This window comes from Brassica napus, chromosome C6, assembly GCF_020379485.1.
Source record: "Brassica napus cultivar Da-Ae chromosome C6, Da-Ae, whole genome shotgun sequence".
Taxonomy (NCBI): domain Eukaryota; kingdom Viridiplantae; phylum Streptophyta; class Magnoliopsida; order Brassicales; family Brassicaceae; genus Brassica; species Brassica napus.
In genome coordinates, this window is record NC_063449.1 from 19,295,919 (window position 1) to 19,314,199 (window position 18,281).

The 18,281-nt window shown below is 35.8% G+C and overlaps 2 protein-coding genes and 1 long non-coding RNA gene across 7 annotated transcripts; 1 reads left to right on the top strand and 2 right to left on the bottom strand.

Annotated features, from left to right (window-relative positions):
• Positions 1-429: 429 nt before the first annotated feature.
• LOC106404020 lies at positions 430-12,835 on the bottom strand. 4 transcript variants are annotated; one of them, XM_022700896.2, is made up of 4 exons: positions 10,732-12,835; positions 2,524-2,626; positions 2,343-2,429; positions 430-709 (listed from the first exon to the last, which is right to left on the bottom strand). In XM_022700896.2, exons 1-4 carry the CDS (start codon positions 10,924-10,926, stop codon positions 663-665), a joined length of 432 nt encoding a protein of 143 aa, XP_022556617.1. In that variant the 5' UTR covers positions 10,927-12,835; the 3' UTR covers positions 430-662. The 4 variants fall into 4 exon arrangements, with proteins under 4 accessions (XP_022556617.1, XP_022556616.1, XP_022556614.1 ...); XM_022700895.2 differs by having other exon boundaries at positions 2,343-2,432; XM_022700893.2 differs by lacking the exon at positions 10,732-12,835 and adding an exon at positions 3,083-3,735 and having other exon boundaries at positions 2,343-2,432.
• On the top strand, positions 8,050-11,161 carry LOC125588855. Its single transcript, XR_007325057.1, has 2 exons — positions 8,050-10,487; positions 10,535-11,161. It is a non-coding gene; the product is annotated as an uncharacterized LOC125588855 (long non-coding RNA).
• Positions 12,836-12,967: 132 nt separating the features above from the next.
• LOC106403066 (serine/threonine-protein kinase STY13-like) lies at positions 12,968-15,386 on the bottom strand. 2 transcript variants are annotated; one of them, XM_013843913.3, is made up of 6 exons: positions 14,414-15,385; positions 14,223-14,332; positions 13,951-14,147; positions 13,684-13,858; positions 13,469-13,603; positions 12,968-13,390 (listed from the first exon to the last, which is right to left on the bottom strand). In XM_013843913.3, exons 1-6 carry the CDS (start codon positions 14,679-14,681, stop codon positions 13,181-13,183), a joined length of 1,095 nt encoding a protein of 364 aa, XP_013699367.1. In that variant the 5' UTR covers positions 14,682-15,385; the 3' UTR covers positions 12,968-13,180. The 2 variants fall into 2 exon arrangements, with proteins under 2 accessions (XP_013699367.1, XP_013699368.1); XM_013843914.3 differs by lacking the exon at positions 13,469-13,603 and having other exon boundaries at positions 14,414-15,386.
• Between the last annotated feature and the right edge of the window lie 2,895 nt (positions 15,387-18,281).

Sequence of the window (18,281 nt, forward strand, 5' to 3'; positions counted from 1 at the left end):
ATCGTTCCATAACTGCAAGTGTCCTTCTCCCCGTTGTCTTTCAATGTATGCTCGTTTCTTTTTTGACCTTGATGCTTCTTGGCGATTTTCATTACGAATGAGGAGGTTTTCGAAATGTTGATCGAAAAATTGATCAAATTTTTCATCCAACATTTCTTCAATATCATTATTAGAAGAAGAAGCCATATAGAAGAGAAATGGTACTTGAGCTTGAGAAATGTATTTGAGATAAATGGTTCTTCTTTTAACTTGAGAAACAGAGAAATGGTATTTGAGATAAACTGATTTGGTATTTGCGAAACAAAGAAATGGTATTTGAGATAAACTGATTTGGTATTTGCTTGAAGAGAAATGGTACTTCTTTTAACTTGAGATATGCTATCACGGACAGAAATTGTAAGAGAAATTGTAAGAGAGAAGAGGTTTATAAAGAAACACACAACACGGCAAGGTTTATAAAGAGAGAAGAGAAATTGTAAGAGAGAAGAGGTTTATGAAGAACTAATCTATTAATAACACGGCAAGGTTTATAAAGAAACACACAACTTCTTCTATTACATGCTTTTGTCTTTTTGTTGTCACATGTTTGCTGAGTGAAGTCATGAGACTGAGTGAAGTCTTGGCTTTTTCTCTATTTCGAAGCTTTATGTCACGAAAGCAAGTCACGAGACTGAGTGAGTCTTGGCTTCATTAGTCTTCTCTGTTTCACCTGCAAAAAATAGACAGCATCATTAGTAATGTTCCAAGTCAAATAGCCACAAGCAAACAAAGACTGAAACGAGCATGAGTGGTGATATTATGGTGGAACACAAGCGCACACAACTCGTGAGACAGAGCAAATGAGAACCAAACTCAAACACAAAGCATTAACCATTAATTTAAGACAGACTCGGACACAAAGTAATAAGATAAACAAACTAACAGACACAAACCATTCTGAGAAACAAACTTAGAGATAAAGCATTAACCATTCAGAGAAACAAACTTAGAGATAAAGCCACAGATTAGCCAAACACAAGAGAAATTCTAATACAAACTCGACATTAAGCATAAAGAGAAATTCTAATACAATCTAACTTGACAACATGTCAGTAATTAGTTTATTTTTCAAGGCGATTTCAAGTTCACTCAGAGGCTCTATCTTGGCAAGAAGGTGGTCAAGCAATTTTTGCTTGTTAAGCTTGTCCTTTAAGACAAAGTCTTGCTGCCTTAACTCCCACATGCTCTGTACCTCCACATCCGACTTCACTTCCTCTTCTGAAGCCTTTGACTTGTTTCTACCTTTCACCCTAGCTGCTTTGACACCAATAGGACGAGGCATTTCTTCAGCCTCTCCAAGGCAAACGGGCACAGAAGTTGACGACTGGTCATCTAGCTTTCTTCTTTTTGAGCTAACCTTCTCTTTCGTAGAATAGGCTCCACACCACTTCTGATCATGGCGAAGCTCCAACCATGCATGCTCCATAGTGAACTTCGCCTTGTAATCATTGAAGTAAATATCGTGAGCCATCTTCAAAACGTCATTCTCGTTCTGTCCACTTGATCTCTGTTTCGATGCAGCTTCATAACAGCCAACAAACCTACACACCCCCTCGTTAATCTTCCCCCACCTCGATTTACAGTTCGTTGGCTCTCTTTTTTGCAAACCAGCCAGCTTTGTACTCGCATTAAAATAAGCAGCAATGCGTTTCCAAAAGGCTATTGTTTTCTGCTCATTCCCAACCACTGGATCTTTGGAGGTGTTCAGCCATGCACTTATGAGCACACCATCTTCTGTTGGAGACCGTTTACGTCTTTCTTTACGGTCAGACACAGCCTCTGTGTCTTCGTTGCCATCTTCAGTCCATTGTGAACCCAAGACAGAGGCATCTGACGCAGAGAGTTCTATACTAGGGATTTGACCAGAGACATAAGAGACGGATCGTATGGTTGTTGGCTGTTTAAGAGGTTTTGGAAGCTACAAGCTGGGCTAAATGTATCCATGGCGAAGAAGAAGTGGAGGTGAATTATCAAAGGAGAAGGAGATACGAAGAAGAATGATATACGAAGAATGAATTAACTTGTTGAAACAAGCTAGACAGTTTTTATAAAGGAATTAACTTGTTGAAACAAGTTAGATAGATGTTAAAAAGGAATTAAATTTCAAACCTATCTAGCAAATCATTAATTCCACAACCACCAAACGTACATCAACCCAGCTAACAAAGACCATCAGAGTAAATTCCATTTAATTTGAAACCTAACTAAGAGAGCATTCAGAGAGACTAAACCGACAAACTAAACCATTGCAACCAACTCAAACAAACTAAACCAACAAACTAAGTAAAGTTAACCCAAATTACCTCCTCGTTGTTGTCTTCCCGTTTGGTTATTGTCTGTGCTGTGGTTATTGTCTTCCCATTTCACTCTACATGCCCTTAGACGAGAGCCTCCTTCCAAAAAACAGAACCAAGACTAAGAAACGGCTAAACTAAATATTCACTACCATAAAATACACTAACTAAGAGTAAAACTCACACGAACCTTTGTTGAGTAGCTTGAGATGACCTAACCCGAAGCTATAGTAGCTTGAGAACAGCCTCGTAGAACCACCAAGCAGAGAAGTGCTCGCTACTGTGTTTGAAACCTATCAGAGAGCAAAAGATTTAAAAGTGAGATTAGAACCATGAATCATGTTTGAGAAAACTATATCGAGTATGAAAAAACAATATCGAATCAAACATACACAAGAACAGAGCAAAATGTATGAGAAAACTCTATCAATAATTCCATATAGCTATCATTTTTTTACTTATGAAAAAACACACAATACGGATCACATTCATACGGATCACATTCATCAATCTCATGAATCATGTTTGTATCATGAGATAAGTGTTTCACACAAAACAATGAAACAAGAATCAAACACACACAAGATTCTAAAACATGAACCTGATCTAAACAACGATCAAACACACACAAAATTCTAAAACACATCTCATAAAGATTCAACCTTTGCCAACAAAACTATGAGATCACAACAATTTCACAAAAACCCAAATCGCAAAAATTAATTTTTATGAAAAATAAAGACACTTACGGATGAGAGACGTCGGCGAGAAGATACGTAAAGGGGAGGACTCTTTTTCGAAGAGCTGGCGGAAGAGAAGCTTCGGGAGGAAGTGGAAGCGAAACCGATCACCGATTGACAGAGAAGACACAGAGACGGAGCGAGAGAGAAGACGGGGGGACGGAGAAGCTGGACCGAATGAGAGAGATGACGGACTGAGACACGCGACGGACTCATCGAGAGAGACGACGGAGACGACGGAGTGCGACAGAAGCCGGCGTCGTCGAGAGAGAAGATCGAGAGTGTTCGAGAGAGAAGAGAGACTTTGGTTTCGTCGAAACCCCAGAGAAGAGAGAGAGACAATAATGTGCGGTCCAATGAGAGTGCGCCACGTATGGGCTCCTTACCATTCCTTTAATCCCTCTATTAAGGCGCGTTTCTGCCTTTAATTAACCTTTTTCATTTTTTTAATCCCTTTTACTTAGGAACCCATGCTTAGGAACCATGGATGGAGATGGTCTAACAAGCCCATCCTTTTTAAGAGCATCTCCAACAAGCCCCCTCATTTTTAATGGGGTCCACCCTTAAAATAAAGAGATGAAGGGATGGTTCTCCAACAGTCATCCTCAAATTTTTTTTTAGAAAAATTAACAATTTACACTTTAGTCCTTAAATTATTAATAATTAAATATAATCACTAAATTTTTAAAAATCAATAAAACATACTATTTGAAGCATATTAAAATAAGATATTTTTGAGAAAATATAATAACATTTAGTCAAATATAACTATAAATAATACAAATAAATGTTAATAAAATAATTTAAATCAAAATAATTTAAAGAAAACATAATGATAAGTAATAAAATATGATATATAAAAAGTTATTCATACTATTGTCAAACATATATAATTGTAGGGACTAAAGCAAAAAGTAAATAGTGTTTTAAGGGGGTGAATAGTGCATCCTCAAATTTGAGGGTGCACTATTCACCCCCTTAAAATTTGAAAGGATGAGGGGCAGTTGGAGTGTAAAAGCCTTCAAAAAATGAGAGGATAAAGAGCTGTTGGAGATGCTTTAAGGACACCATTAATAAGTGGTCATCTTTTAAAGGGTGTCTGTTGATAAAATAATAATAAATAGTGAAAAGCGAAGGAGAGAGAACAACAATTTAGTAGAATCGATCTGTCATAAAGGTAATTCCACAAGAGAATGAAGAAACTTTTCTACAGATGTTGATATATTAATGGTAGAATTATTTAGAAATAACTAAAATTAATTATAAAAGCAAATAGCATTATTTTATGTTTATTGAGAAACACACAATTTTTCTTACTGCTGCTCCTGCTCTAAAGGGCAAAAAACCCGAACTAAACCAAACTCAAACAGATCCAAACCAAACCAAAGTATATGTGTATCTAAAATATTTGGTTCAAAATTTTATCAGGTTCGGGTTGGTTGGTTTTAAATCGAACCAAAACAAAAAAAAAACGACGTATTTTTAATTAGATTAATTAAATATAATAATAATTTTATGATCTAATATATTTAACCATTTAACGTAAACAACTAAACATAATTTTACATATTTTATTTCTAAATGAATAGAATAAACTCAACTAAGAATAAAATAAAGGAATATGAATTTTATACATTAACATCAAAAACAAAAATTTATTTATGATATTTATATTAAATTTGAAGATAATAATATAAAATTTTGGATTACATCTTCTACATATTTATTGTGACGTTTGGTTTTACCTTTAAATATAAAGAAAATAATGATTTTGTGTCAAATAAAGATTTGTTTATGTTTTTATTAATTATATTTTTATAACTGAACTAGAACAAAACTAAAAAAAATAAACTCGACGGAATTGAAAAATAAAAACAAAACCAATTAAATCAAACTAAAAATAAAACCGAACAGAACATGAATCGAACTGAACTAAAACTGAACCAAACCCAACTAATATTGGTTGAATTTGGTTAAAGTTTTCAATTTCATAGACCAAATAATCCAAACCAAACCGAATCCATAATTAAACCGAAATGCCCACCCCTACCTCCATCACATGTCCTAGACGTTGCCTGCCTAAGAGCATTTTTTTTAATGAATATTAAATTTATTTGATTCAAAAATGTTTTTACAATGAAATGCAGCTTGGGATCAACCGTCTAGTAGGCTGAACAAAAAAAAAATTTACATGTGAATATTATCATCTTGTTTGACAAGCAAACCATACTGACATTTCTGTCTCGTATCCCTTCCTCCCCATAGCTCGAATCGATGAGATTCTATTGCATATCAGCTTGTCAATCATATGTTGAAATCGACAAGCAGGGTTGTGAGTCTCCCCGTGCTTCCTGCTGTTTCTCTCGCCAAACCGAGTAATCCACAGTCTGGAAAAGATACCGAACAATGAAAAGACTGGTCTGGTCCCAACCTACATCAACTAGAAGTGGAATCAGATTGTTCCAGTCACTTGTATTTCTCGTATCCATAATATTTTTTGCGAGGCCTTTCCAAATTTCTTCAGAGTAGGGACACTAAAAAAATAAATGGTTTCGAGTTTCCATTGGGTGATTGCATAGAATACAAAATGTGTCGACCTGAGCATACCATCGGACCAATCTATCTCCTGTAGCCAGCCGATTTTGAACTGCTAGCCAAGCATGAATCGAGTATTTTGGTGTTGCCAAAGTAAACCAGATAGCTCCGTACCATTTCTGTTTGACTGCCACTGTCCGAACCGAGTGCCAAGTGTGTTTTATACTGAAACCTGGTCGATACAAATCACTCTTGCCTTTCCAAAGTATGATATCTTCCTCATGAGAAAGCCCTTGAAGTTTGATTCTCTGAATTTCCTCTTCAATCAGATTTAGCGTCTTCTGCCTATGCAGCCTTCTTCTGTGACTTTGGACAACTTGTTCAACTGTTGAGTTGATGGTGATGCTTAAATCAATGCAACCTCTCAGACCCGTCAGAGATAGTAGGTTTCCTAGCTGGTTCCAGTCATCGTACCAGAAAGATGTAGAAGCTCCACTTCTTATCTCGACTCTTGTGAATGATTGAGCCAACATTCTGTATTTCAATAACTTTTTCCATATCCAAGATCCAAGCCCACTCTTAGCATTGACATTCCATAACGAACCCTTCCGAATGAGGTATTTGTGTACCCATATTACCCATAACGAAGTTTTAGTGGACAATATATATCCTCCAGATAAGCTTTAAGCAACATACCATGTTAGCCTCTTCAAGAGATTTCAGCCCCCTAGTCCACCTTCATCTTTTGGCTTACAGACATCCTCCCAACAAACCTTAGCTTTGTGTGGGTTCAGAGCTGGTCCCAACCATAAGAAAGCCGAGCACAATTTGTCAATTTCCTTGATACATTTTTCGGTAGTCTAAATGCAGACATCTAAAAATTTGTTATACTATGAATGACCGAGCTAATAAGCTACAAGCGTCCAGCAAGAGAAATATGCCGCGCTGTCCAAGACTGAATGCGGATTTGTATACGCTCTATCAGTGGAGAATAATCAGAGACCGACATCCTTTTCGACATCAGTGGAAACCCTAGATATCGAACTGGGAGTGTGATAGACTATGGATTTGACCCATTTTCATCCATGGTTTACATGTGTTTTTACTAATAATTATTATATTATAGAGTCTATTTATTATATTTATAAGATCAGGAGTGATTTGGAGATAAGTGATGATTTTTGAGCATTTTGGAGATATTTGGAGCAAGCACCCGAGATGACCATCGAGCTCGACCATCGGTCGATATTGGAGAGGAATAATCGATCGATGTTCATATCTTGACATCGATTGACAGCGAAGCGCGCAGAAAGCCCGTTTGGTCACAGCCAACTTGAAGCCCAAGTCTTCACTAATTTACAAGATTACCCCTAACGAGTTTTAACCTAATTATATAAGTTTTTCCACCATGTTAGAGGCAAAGTATGCTTTTCTTGTTTTATTATTTTCACAGCAAGGTTTTCTAGGATTTTGATAGATTAGAGAGAAGATCCAAAGTTATAATTTGTGATTAGAACTCCATTAATATCTATTTACATTCTAATGAAGTTTTCTTACCTAACTGTCGTTATGAATTGTTTAGCCATGTCTGAGTAGTTCCATTGTTAGATTTTAGGGTTTAAATAGGTTAGGAGGGATTAGCCCCAACTATAGATTGCTGAGTTGTGGTAATTATCATTGGGATTGTTCATTAATGCATGTCTCTGGATTAGCTAACTAGAACTTGCCCTAGGATTGATAAATAAAAGCGAGAGCTTCATTCTCATCCTGAAAACATTCTAAATGATCTAAGTTTTTTTGCTATGAGTAAGGCGAGAGCTGATCTAGTGAGCTTAGTAAGCATTCATTCAACCCGCGCATAAAGCTTAACTAAAAGCGCGTCGATCGATATCATTATTGAATAATCGATCGACGGAGCGAAAGGTGTATCGATCGATATCCCTATAGGATCATCGATCGACACTTTCTATTGGTCGACATACGATAGTTGAGATCATTAGATCTAGTTAATAGACAAGTCCAAACATTGTGAACGCTGATGGACTTGTTAACTAAGTAGTTGAGCTTTACATTATCATGCATGCAACTCATTAGGCATCTGTAGGATTATAATCCCAAGTTTCATGAATAAAAACCCTAAGTCTAACTATTTCCTTTTTAAACACCAAAACCTCAATCAATCTATTGAACAAACACTTGTTCAATATAAAACTGCAATTTACATTTAAATCGTTGAAACCATCTAGCTTAACAAATCATATTAGATTTCTTAGGTTCCCTAGCTCCCTGTGAATTTGATCCCTAAGCACTACAACTCGACCTCTTATTTGAGAGATTATAAATCACTCCTTAGGGTAATTTGAGTGGTATCAAATTTGGAGCCGTTGCCGGAGAGCTTTGATCGCCTATTCGATCTAATTTTTGTTAAGTTTTTGACACAAAAATTTTCTTCTTGGATTTTCAGGTACATGCCCAGCAGTACTAGAAGCAACAAGGAAACTCAACTTCTATTCTCACCAGATCCTGCAAGTTTGGAGGGTTCGATCCGCAAAGAAGCGCGCTCCTCATCGATCGACAACAACACCTGTTCGTCGTTCGATTTCTTTCAACCACCGTCGACCCAGACACTAGCCCCGTCGAAAGATACTCGCTCACCACCATCGACCGAAGACACTCATCTTCCATCGACCGACATGATCCATCTGACATCGATCGATACTCCATCCCAGACATCGATCGATACTGAGCCGCGAGACATGGTTGCGACTCTGATACTTATTCGAGATGATAATGGTGACCCTCATGACAAGGATGGTCATCTGCGTAATGCAGCAGGTCAGAGGATAGATGCTCAGGGGGCTGCAATCCCTGAGTCTGATGCTAATGCTACATGAACTACTTTACCTGTAGATGAGGTTGCGCGACCCAAGACGTTGGCTGACTACAACCGTCCAGATCAGTTCTACACCAATAGATCAGCCATTCGTCCTCCCACTATTCAGAGGGATTTTGAGTTGAAGGCGCAGTACTACACACTCGTGGGACATATACCCTACCATGGATTATCTCACGAGCATCCTATGGACCATCTGGAGAGGTTCGAGGATCTGATATCTGCTATTAAAGTCAAAGGAGACCATGAGGATTATCTCCTATGCAAGCTCTTCAAGTTCTCTCTTGCTGGAGAAGCTTCTCATTGGGTTAAGCAGCTACCACCAGGATTTCTTAGATCCTGGAACGATATCAATAATGCATTCTTATGCAATTTCTTTGATGATGCACGTGCTGAAGACTTGAGGAGCAAGATTGCTACATTCACTCAGGAGCCTGCAGAATCATTCAAAAGCTCTTGGATCAGATTCAAGTCTTATCAGAGAGACTGTCCACACCATGGATTCAATGAAGTACAACTACTCAGTACTTTCTACAGAGGCATCGCGGTGCAGTACAATATGGATCTTGGTGCTTCCAGCAATGGAAACTTCAACACCAGGAATCTAGGAGAGGCAGTGAAGGTCATTGAAAACCTAGCATCTAGCAACAGCACCAAGAACACTGATTTTGAGAGGAAGAAGTCTGCCACCATCCTTGGGAATGATCAGATGGATGAGGTGCAAGCAACCTTAAAAACTAAGAGCACCTCCATCCATAGGAGCCTCTTATGGGTTCTTTAGATTAATTTAAAAGTTAAAAAGGTGATTTGAAAGATTAAAAACCTTGGTTAGTGGTAATTAATTTTTTGACCTCCATTGGAAGAACCTCATAGGGGTTCTTAATTTTTTTTTTTAATTAGAATGATTTAAATAAAAACATACATAAAAGTTTTAATAAAAATGACATAAAAGCATATTACAAATACAAATACAAATCGTAAATGAGAAAAAACCGATTAGTTGAAATCTTGATTTGTTCCAAATTTTTGCCATATATGCTCAACCAAATCGCTTTTCAATTGTTGATGTATTTTATTATCACGAACTCGATTCCGAATGCTCATCATATTGCCTAGATTTGAAGGCATATCAGTAGAATACGTGAAATCCACTTGTGAACTTCGATTTGATTCCAGTTGTGCGAAAACTGATACATCAAACTGAGTGTACCCATCTCGTTCGTCTTCTACGATCATATTGTGTAGTATGATACATGCTCTCATTATCTTTCCAATTGTGATTTTATCCCACAAAAGAGCAGAATTTTTTACTATGGCAAATCGAGCTTGCAAGGCCCCAAAAGCACGCTCGACATCTTTACATACAGCCTCTTGATGTGTAGCTATTAAGGATGCTTTCGGACCTTGCGGAAGTGGAATAGATTGGACAAAAGTAGCCCATTTTGGTTATATACCATCTGTGAGATAGTAACTCAACTGGTACTCGTGTCCGTTGACAATGTAATTAACTTTTGGAGCTCGACCTTGTAAGATATCGTTTAATGTACCTGGAGGTCCGAAAACACATGCCATATCCAGAGATCTTGTTCAACCAAGCACTTATCATAACAAGATCTTCAGTTGGTGACCACTTCCTCCTTTCTTTACGGTCCGACACAACGAGTTCATCTTCGTTTCCATCGTCAGCCCACTGTGTACCGAAGACAGACGCATCCGAGGAAGACAGTTCTATACTAGGTTCGGGAGTGACAACGGAGAAGGAGGTGTTTGGTTGTTGACTGTGTAGGAGGTTTTGAAAGCTCCCAGGCTGAGTAAATGGATCCATAGCGAATGGGAGAAAGGAATTATGAAAGAAGAAGGAGATATGAGTTATGAAAGAAGAAGGAGATATGAATTATCACAAAAGAAGGAGATATAAATTTCGAAAGAAGAAGGAGATATGAAAAGAGAAAGGGAGAGTTGCTCGATTTTTAATGAAACGTTAAGGTTGGTTTTTTTTTTTTTTTTTTTTTTTTTTTTTTGGCATCATTAAGGTTGGTTTAGTGTGTGTTTTAATGGCAATCAATGCCTTCACCTAAAACTATAACAGCCAACAACACTAAATGTAAATCACTTAAAGCCTACCTAAAACTATAACAACCATCAATATCTACCAGCTACCAGCACACAAAGAACATTTAATTCCTCCTAATTAATATCTAACATCTTCTTAAAAGGAAAGTGTACTAACCTCGGGCTTTGATGAGGTTGAATCCTTCTGAGAGACTCGCGTGGGTTCCGGAATGAATGAAACACTCCATTGCCTCTTCCACACAACACCGATCCTTACACAACCACCAAAGACAGAATAGAGCAAAACGTATGAGTACAATTGAGTAAAATCTAAGCATCGAGTACTAAAAACAGAGCAACATCTATGAATCATGATTCATGAATCATGTTTGAACCAATGTAAACTATTCCATATGAATGATCCGATGTAACAACATTCCAATCAGAGGTAAAGCTATTCCAATTACGAGGCAGAAGACAATCAGATCACATTCATCTATCTCAAGAACATAAACAAGGATCGAACACAAACAAGATTCTAAAACATTAACCTGATCTAAGATTGTAAAACACATCTCAAAAAGATTCCACCTTTCTCGACAAAACAATGAGATCACAACAATTTAAAAAAAAAAACGAGCGAGAGATAGAGAAGAAGAGAGGCACTTACACTCGGGATCGAGAGAGAAGACCGAGCGAGAAAGACGATGGAGCGAGAGAGACGACGGAGCGAGAGAGGCGACGGTCTCACAGAGAAGATGAACCGACCGAGAAGAAGGGGTGAGACAGACGACGGAGTCATCGACAGAGACCACGGCTTCAGGGAGACAACGGAATGAGACAGACGACGGAGTCATCGAGAGAGACGACGGAGAAGATGGGCCGACGACTAGGAGCGAGAGAGAGGACGCGGTGAGACAGACGACTAGGACCGAGAGAGAGGACGGAGCCAGAGAGACGATGGAGAAGATGGGCCGACGGAGTCGCCGGAGTTTGCGAAACGGAGCGGTGCGACAGAAGATTGCTTCAGAGCGAGACGGAGACTCCAAGAGACGAGATTGTATTTGGTTTCATCGAAACCCCAACCAAAGGAAAGAGAGACAAAACAGAAGCGGTGCAATGAGGGAGTGCCACGTAGGCGCCTCTTACCAATTCTAAAAAACCCGAATTTGGCACCGATTCTCCTAATTTTGGGCCTTTTTGATTTATTTTTTTCCAGCTTTTGGGTTTAGAACTCTATAGGAACCCATTGATGGAGTTGGTCTAAGTCTTCATAGGTTCTATGTATATTCATTGTCTGTTCATGTGTTAAAAAATTTCTGTACTAATGAAAATGTTAGATATATATTTTTAATATTACTAGAGATGAACTTCCAATTTGAAAATTCAAATCGATGAAAATTTAAATGTTAGATATATATTTTAATATATTTTTAATATTTATCAACTCCTTTCTTAAAATTTCGGGTCATTCTTTTGGCTTCATTGGGGCCTCTTCTTATCCTTTGAGGTTTTCCTTTGTCGCGTGGCCGGATTCGGGAGTAAACTACTGCATGCGCTTGACTATGATCTTTCCATGCTCACAGCTAGCATCAGCTCCTTTGCGTTCTTTAAGTGCTCACCTGTGTGATTTTATTGTTTCTATTTCAACGAAGATCTCTCATCTAGCACATGTATTAGTCTTGCATGCCTCCTCCATTGTCATTTATCGGATTTGTCTTTGGAAAATATTTTCTAAATGGTATTTTCCTTGTCGTCAAGTTTTCCTTGTGGTATAAGAAGAGTTTTGGACCTATGAACTATATTGTTGTTGTTTGTTTCTTCAATTAAATTATAAATTGTAGTCCTTAATAATGGTTAGGTTAGATTCTTTGATTTTTGGGCCTTGTCTTAGTCTCTAGGATCCGAAATGCTTTTTAAACAATCCAGATATCAAGTTTCTTTGTAATCAAACTATAAAGTCCTGACTGTTCATGGCTAATGGACCATCCACGCCCACTCACTCGGCCGTGGTCCCCATCCCAGGCGACAGGCCGTGTGTTAATTTTTCGGAAACTCGAAATTCATGTTTACTAACCATACAATCACAACATGATTTTTCTCTGTGTTTTGGTTTCACTCGCACGATATGGAAAATCACTTCTAGATAGATCATCCATCTTTCTACTACTCCAGCTCAAGCATGTTTAACTTTGAAGTTTTAAACGGATATGTGTCCGAAAAGACAAATGTATTTTAGTGACATAGATAGCTAAATTAATTCTTTCCACTTGTACCAGAAATCGCGATGTTACACAAATCTTCAGTAGTTAATGATATTTCTATTCATAGCCAAAAAAAGAAATAAGTAAACAAAATGCAAAGAGAGGAAGGAACTTAGATCTAGTTAGTGACAATCACAAAAAAAAAACGAGAAACAATAAAAAATGCTTTGTTTTTTTTTTTTAACTTTTGTTCACACCACACAAAACCATGACTTTATATTTTTGTTCAACTTTGAATATTCGCAACGACCAAAACAAAATTGAGAAAATAAAGGATGTTTCTTGGAGTAGAAGAAACAAATATCATTCAATGTGAAGGAAAAAGAATGAAAACCAGACGATTAAAGAAAAATAAAGGGAGCTTTAGGGGCCACGAGCAGGAGCAAAGCAAAAGCAGCCGCCAGGAATTTGATCTTCAGGTATCATACCGCCGCCTTTACTCGTATCAATTCCTTCAAGCATCTTTACCACTTCCTCCATCTCTGGTCGTCTCTGCGGATTCCCATCCCAACATTTCTTCATTATATTCGCCAATACCGTCGGACAGCATCTCGGAATCTCCGGTCTCAGATTCTGTTAGAAAACAAGTTTCAGAATTTTGTTCTACGAAAAGGTACGGCATTTTAAGGGTTGTCATAGGTCAAAACTTGCATGTAAGACAACAGCTGAAGAAACATCGACAAAGCTAAGATCAGGATAAGGCATGTCACAGCAGTAGATTTCCCATAAACATATTCCAAAGCTATAAACATCACACCTTCTGTTGTATGGCTTGCCATCGATAACCTATGAAGAAACTCTAATTTTATATGATTCCTGTTTTAGAAACAGAGAAAGAGACCGTAGAGAATGGTTTAAACTGTTACCTCAGGAGCCATGTATCCAAGAGTACCCGTTTCTCCAGTCATGTCCTTTGGATTCAGAGCTTCCACTCTCGCTACTCCAAAAGCTGCTATTTTCAGATTACTTTGAACATCCAAAAGCACATTCTCTGTTTTCACATCACGGTGCACAATCTTCTCTGAGTGCAGATAGCTTAGCCTGCAACAAGCAGCACATACTGCGGTTTTGCTTTTTCGGTATTCATCACTAAAATCTATATATGTAGTTGTGTTAGAAAATTCATTGATTACCCTCGAGAGAGGTCGAGAGCGAGTTTGACAACAATTTTAAACGCGAGTTTCTTGCGTCTATTACGGATCAAGTAATGTTTCAACGTTCCACCAGAAACATATTCCACAACCACACAACAAGCTCGTTGAGGTAACGAGTTTTCTAAATCAGCTGTTGGTATTTTCAGATTCGTTGTTCCCATTGATGCTCCAACAAACTGTTACATTCACAGATGAAAATATATCCATACACTTTCCTCAGTTATGTGACCTACAAACTTATTTTAACTGACCTTAGTGACATTTGGGTGGTCTAGTTTGTGCCAAACAGTGACCTCTTGACGAAATAAAGCCCGATTTGTTTTGCTTTCTTGGCCATCATCTTCCCAATCAAGCACCTTCACTGTCATTACTCAAACAAGGACCAAACAAAGTCATAATCTATCATAAAACCTACTTGATGTTTTTTTTTTTTTTAATTTACCTGCAACAGCTTCACCATCATAGATGCCTTTATAGACCGTCCCAAAAGTACCACGAGCAATAACATTCTCTGTTTCCAACTTAGCCAAATTAATCTCCCACTCTTCCTCCTTAGCTTTATGAGTTATCTCAAGGTTCCTCGACCAAACCCTACTCAGATGTTCCTCAAGCTGTTTATCTAAACTCTTCAAGTCGATCTTATCTGCTCGAAAAATCCTGTCTTTCTTCCCAACGCCTCCTTCTTCTTCTTCTCCTGATCTCTTCTCCATGTCTTGAATTCAAATCAAAGACTCCAACACAGACCACACAACTTTCAGAAAACAAGAGTTCTAACTCAAAGCTTATCTTTTCATCATTATCATCACAAAATCAAGTTTTTCTTCAGAGTAATAATATATAGCCAATTAAATGAAAATAGGCGGGAGTTATTTAAAACAATCTCTTGATTGGAAGGTTAAACAAATGCGACCTAAATGATGAAAAAGTCTAGATTTTTAATAAGAAAAATATTTTCAACAAACTAAAGATCATGCATATGCTCTCAAACTCATTTTTTCTGAACCAACAAAAAAATTCTCCAAAAGAAAATTCGAACCCTACAATACGAAAAAGTAAACCCTAAGAATACGTTTGCTTACTATACGTATCTATCTAATCTAACACAATAATAATGATCGGGGATATTAATACTAAGACTCATCAATAAAGAAAACAAATCCAGAAGTCAACTGAATCATGCAGTAGGACATGAAAACAAATTAAAGAACCAGAGACATGCAATAAGATTGTTGAAAAATTTTCAAAATCGAATTTTAATGATGGCTTCCGAATTGTTTCTCAAAAATATCCTCTTATTTTTGGTGTGTGGATGGAAAAAACAGAGAATATCTCAAAGAGAGAATCAAAGAAGAGAACAAACAAAAGAAGGCTTAGGAAACGTTGGAAGAGAGATGGAGAGTAAAACACGGAATGAGAAGCTGTTTCTTTCATGCAGATTTTATGGAGACGTTTTTATTTGTTTCTATCTCAAATTTATATATCAACAAACAACGCAGATATTTCATCAAATATACGTATCCATTGTTTTGTTTTAGATTATTATTTTTCATTTTTCCGTATTTATTTTTACATTATTTTATATAACCTTTCCAAAAATTAATTGACAATGTATATTTTACTACGATGTGGTCGGGGCTCCGGAGTACTATAGGCGGAACCGTTTATTATGGTCGTCTGCTGCAGAGAGCGCCTGTCCATCGAGAATGTCGTACATACAAAACCGTCCGTCGATCCTAGTGTTTCGGGGGAGAGCGTCATTGTTAAATCAATTATACGTGGACCTGTTCATTAATATCATCATACGTAATAGAAGTTATAAATTATACGATAATTTAAATACATTATTATAAAATGATTTTATTATTAAAAAGTTGACCAATATCGAAAGCTTTTTTTAACACTTCGAAAGCTTTCATAATATAATACTAGAGTTTGACCCGCGCGTCCGCGCGGATACTTATTTTCACTTATATTTATATATTATCTAATTGTTTACCCTATTTTAAAATGTTTATAAACAAAAAATTTAAATAGTTTACATGTTGTAGAAAATATTGACCCGTACCCCATACCTTCGACAAATATTGACCAATTGATATGTCCAAGTAATATTTCTTTTAATACGAAATTGTTTTCAGATGTAATAATATTTTAAATATTTTGATTAAATATGAGTCATATGGCGAGATTTAGATAGATTAAAAATGAATATTTTGTTAGAAACATTAAATATTTAAATTTTAGTATAGATAGATTTTATTGTTAAAAATAATTAATATTAACTGAAATGGTTAAACATGTATTTTTTGAATTTTTTGAAATATATATATTTTAAGCGAGATTTGGATATATAAAAATAAAATATTTGGTTATAAACATTCCATATTGTTCTAAAAATAATTCGAAATATTTAAATCTTAGCATAGATAGATTTTATTGTTGAAAATAATTAATGATAGCCATAATGGTTAAACATATATTTTAGAAAATTTGAAATACATATATTTTAGGCCTTACAAGCTAAATTTGTGGAATTATATGATACTTGAAAAATATTACATAATATTGTTAAATTTGTTTTTAAACTTTAATATTCCTAAAATTTAGCTAAACTGTTTTAGGAAATATGTTGAACATGAAAATTTAGCTAAACTTGATTTAGGAAATGATTTAGTTAAATTAGGAAAATACATTCATAGCTTAAGCTTAAGATTATTTAATACTGTGGCATTCTATTGTAAATAAGTGATAAATCATATGGTGAATCTATATTTGTACTTTTATTTTAATAAGATAGATTTGGCACATAACTATTGTTTACATATATGCAAGATTTTGGCTGAATAGCTAATATTATTATTTACTTTCAAAATTGTATGTAAAAAATGAATGATTACAAAAACAGAACCGGTTGGTTTACTTAAACCAAATGATTTAAATACATAAAGACCAAAAGAGAATAAAGAGGACCAGTTTCTACCTTCGAAGAGAACATGATACCAACATAATATTTGTAATATACGGAGGTCATCAATATCCTAAGTTAAATATTGTGTATCAGGTTGAACTTGTAAGGATCATAATCAAAAGTCGAAATTGTTCTCATAATTATACGTGTGTGCATTTGACTATAAGTTGAAATATGTTTTTCAGTATAAGATATGATCTATTTCGGCCCCATTATTATGGTCGATCATTATATAGGTAATGGGCTTCAAGTCAACGATATCCAGCAGTAGAGGCCTTCCCGATATTTAATTTTTAGTTTAATAAGCAGTGGCATTCATCTGTAATTATTTAGAAAAACTTAGGGTTATATCTTATTTGTACTTCTGTTTTAATAGATTAGATGTGAGCACAGCAAAAGCAAGAGATGATTATGGCATATGTGTTTTTTTTGAATAGGGATATGTTGAATTAAAGTTAAATTATAATAAAAGTTATAACTCAATGTAATTCAGAATTAAAATTATTTGATAGAAACTGTAGATGATTTATGTTAGGAGTGAGCTTGATGTAAAAACCCGAGTTACTATATTTTTCAAAATTATTGTTTGGTAACATTTTAGATGTATAAGTTGCAGTACATCTAATCTATTAAAAGGGAAGTGTATTTTGTACTTAGCACTGAGTTTTCCTCAATGTTTACGGGTCCTTGCCACTGAGTTAATATTTTTCATTTTAAATAAAAGTAAATTACCTCAAAACTTGACCATACCGACGACAACTGCGGTTGACTCCGTTTCAATTAATCTGTTATCATAAGAATTGGTTCAAAAATTAATTTATAAATAACTGTTATGTGTTGTCGAACCATACAAACCAATAAATACAACCATATTGATAAATAATTGCAGAAATTAACCTGATCTATATTTAAAATCAGTAAATACATACATACTGATAAATAATCTGAAACTTTATTGTACCGTCCGGGATATCCAATGCTAAACCGGATTAAGAACTCCAATTAAAAACTGGTATATTAATTAGTTCCTCCCGGGTCAAAATTTAGATAAGACAAACACAAATCATTTAAACTAAGATCACAATCTTATAACCCACGTTAATTTTGTGGAAGTTTTTTTTTTTTGACAACGAATTATGTGGAGGTTAATAACCTCATTGCCATATCTTTTTCAATTGTAATCTATCTATATTATTAAAAGAGAAGTACAAAATATAAATATCCCTTATTGAAACTATATTTAAATCTGATTGTCTTTTTCTAATTTAAATAATATATTTAATCATCTAATGTATTTCCTAATTTGAATAATAGATTTATTTAATTGAATCTTAACCAAGAT

Excerpts from the sequence above, each read along its gene's own strand:
- LOC106403066 (XM_013843913.3), bottom strand. The coding sequence starts at position 14,681 with ATGGAGAAGAGATCAGGAGAAGAAGAAGAAGGAGGCGTTGGGAAGAAA. Across the intron at positions 14,333-14,413 it reads TGATGGTGAAGCTGTTGCAG|TGAAGGTGCTTGATTGGGAA; the intron begins GTAAATTAAAAA and ends GAGTAATGACAG. Across the intron at positions 13,859-13,950 it reads GCTCTCGACCTCTCTCGAGG|GCTAAGCTATCTGCACTCAG; the intron begins GTAATCAATGAA and ends TGCTTGTTGCAG.
- LOC106404020 (XM_022700893.2), bottom strand. The coding sequence starts at position 3,289 with ATGAGTCCGTCGCGTGTCTCAGTCCGTCATCTCTCTCATTCGGTCCAG. Across the intron at positions 2,627-3,082 it reads CTCGCCGACGTCTCTCATCC|GTTTCAAACACAGTAGCGAG; the intron begins GTAAGTGTCTTT and ends GCTCTCTGATAG. Across the intron at positions 2,433-2,523 it reads TCTCAAGCTACTCAACAAAG|GAGGCTCTCGTCTAAGGGCA; the intron begins GTTCGTGTGAGT and ends GTTTTTTGGAAG.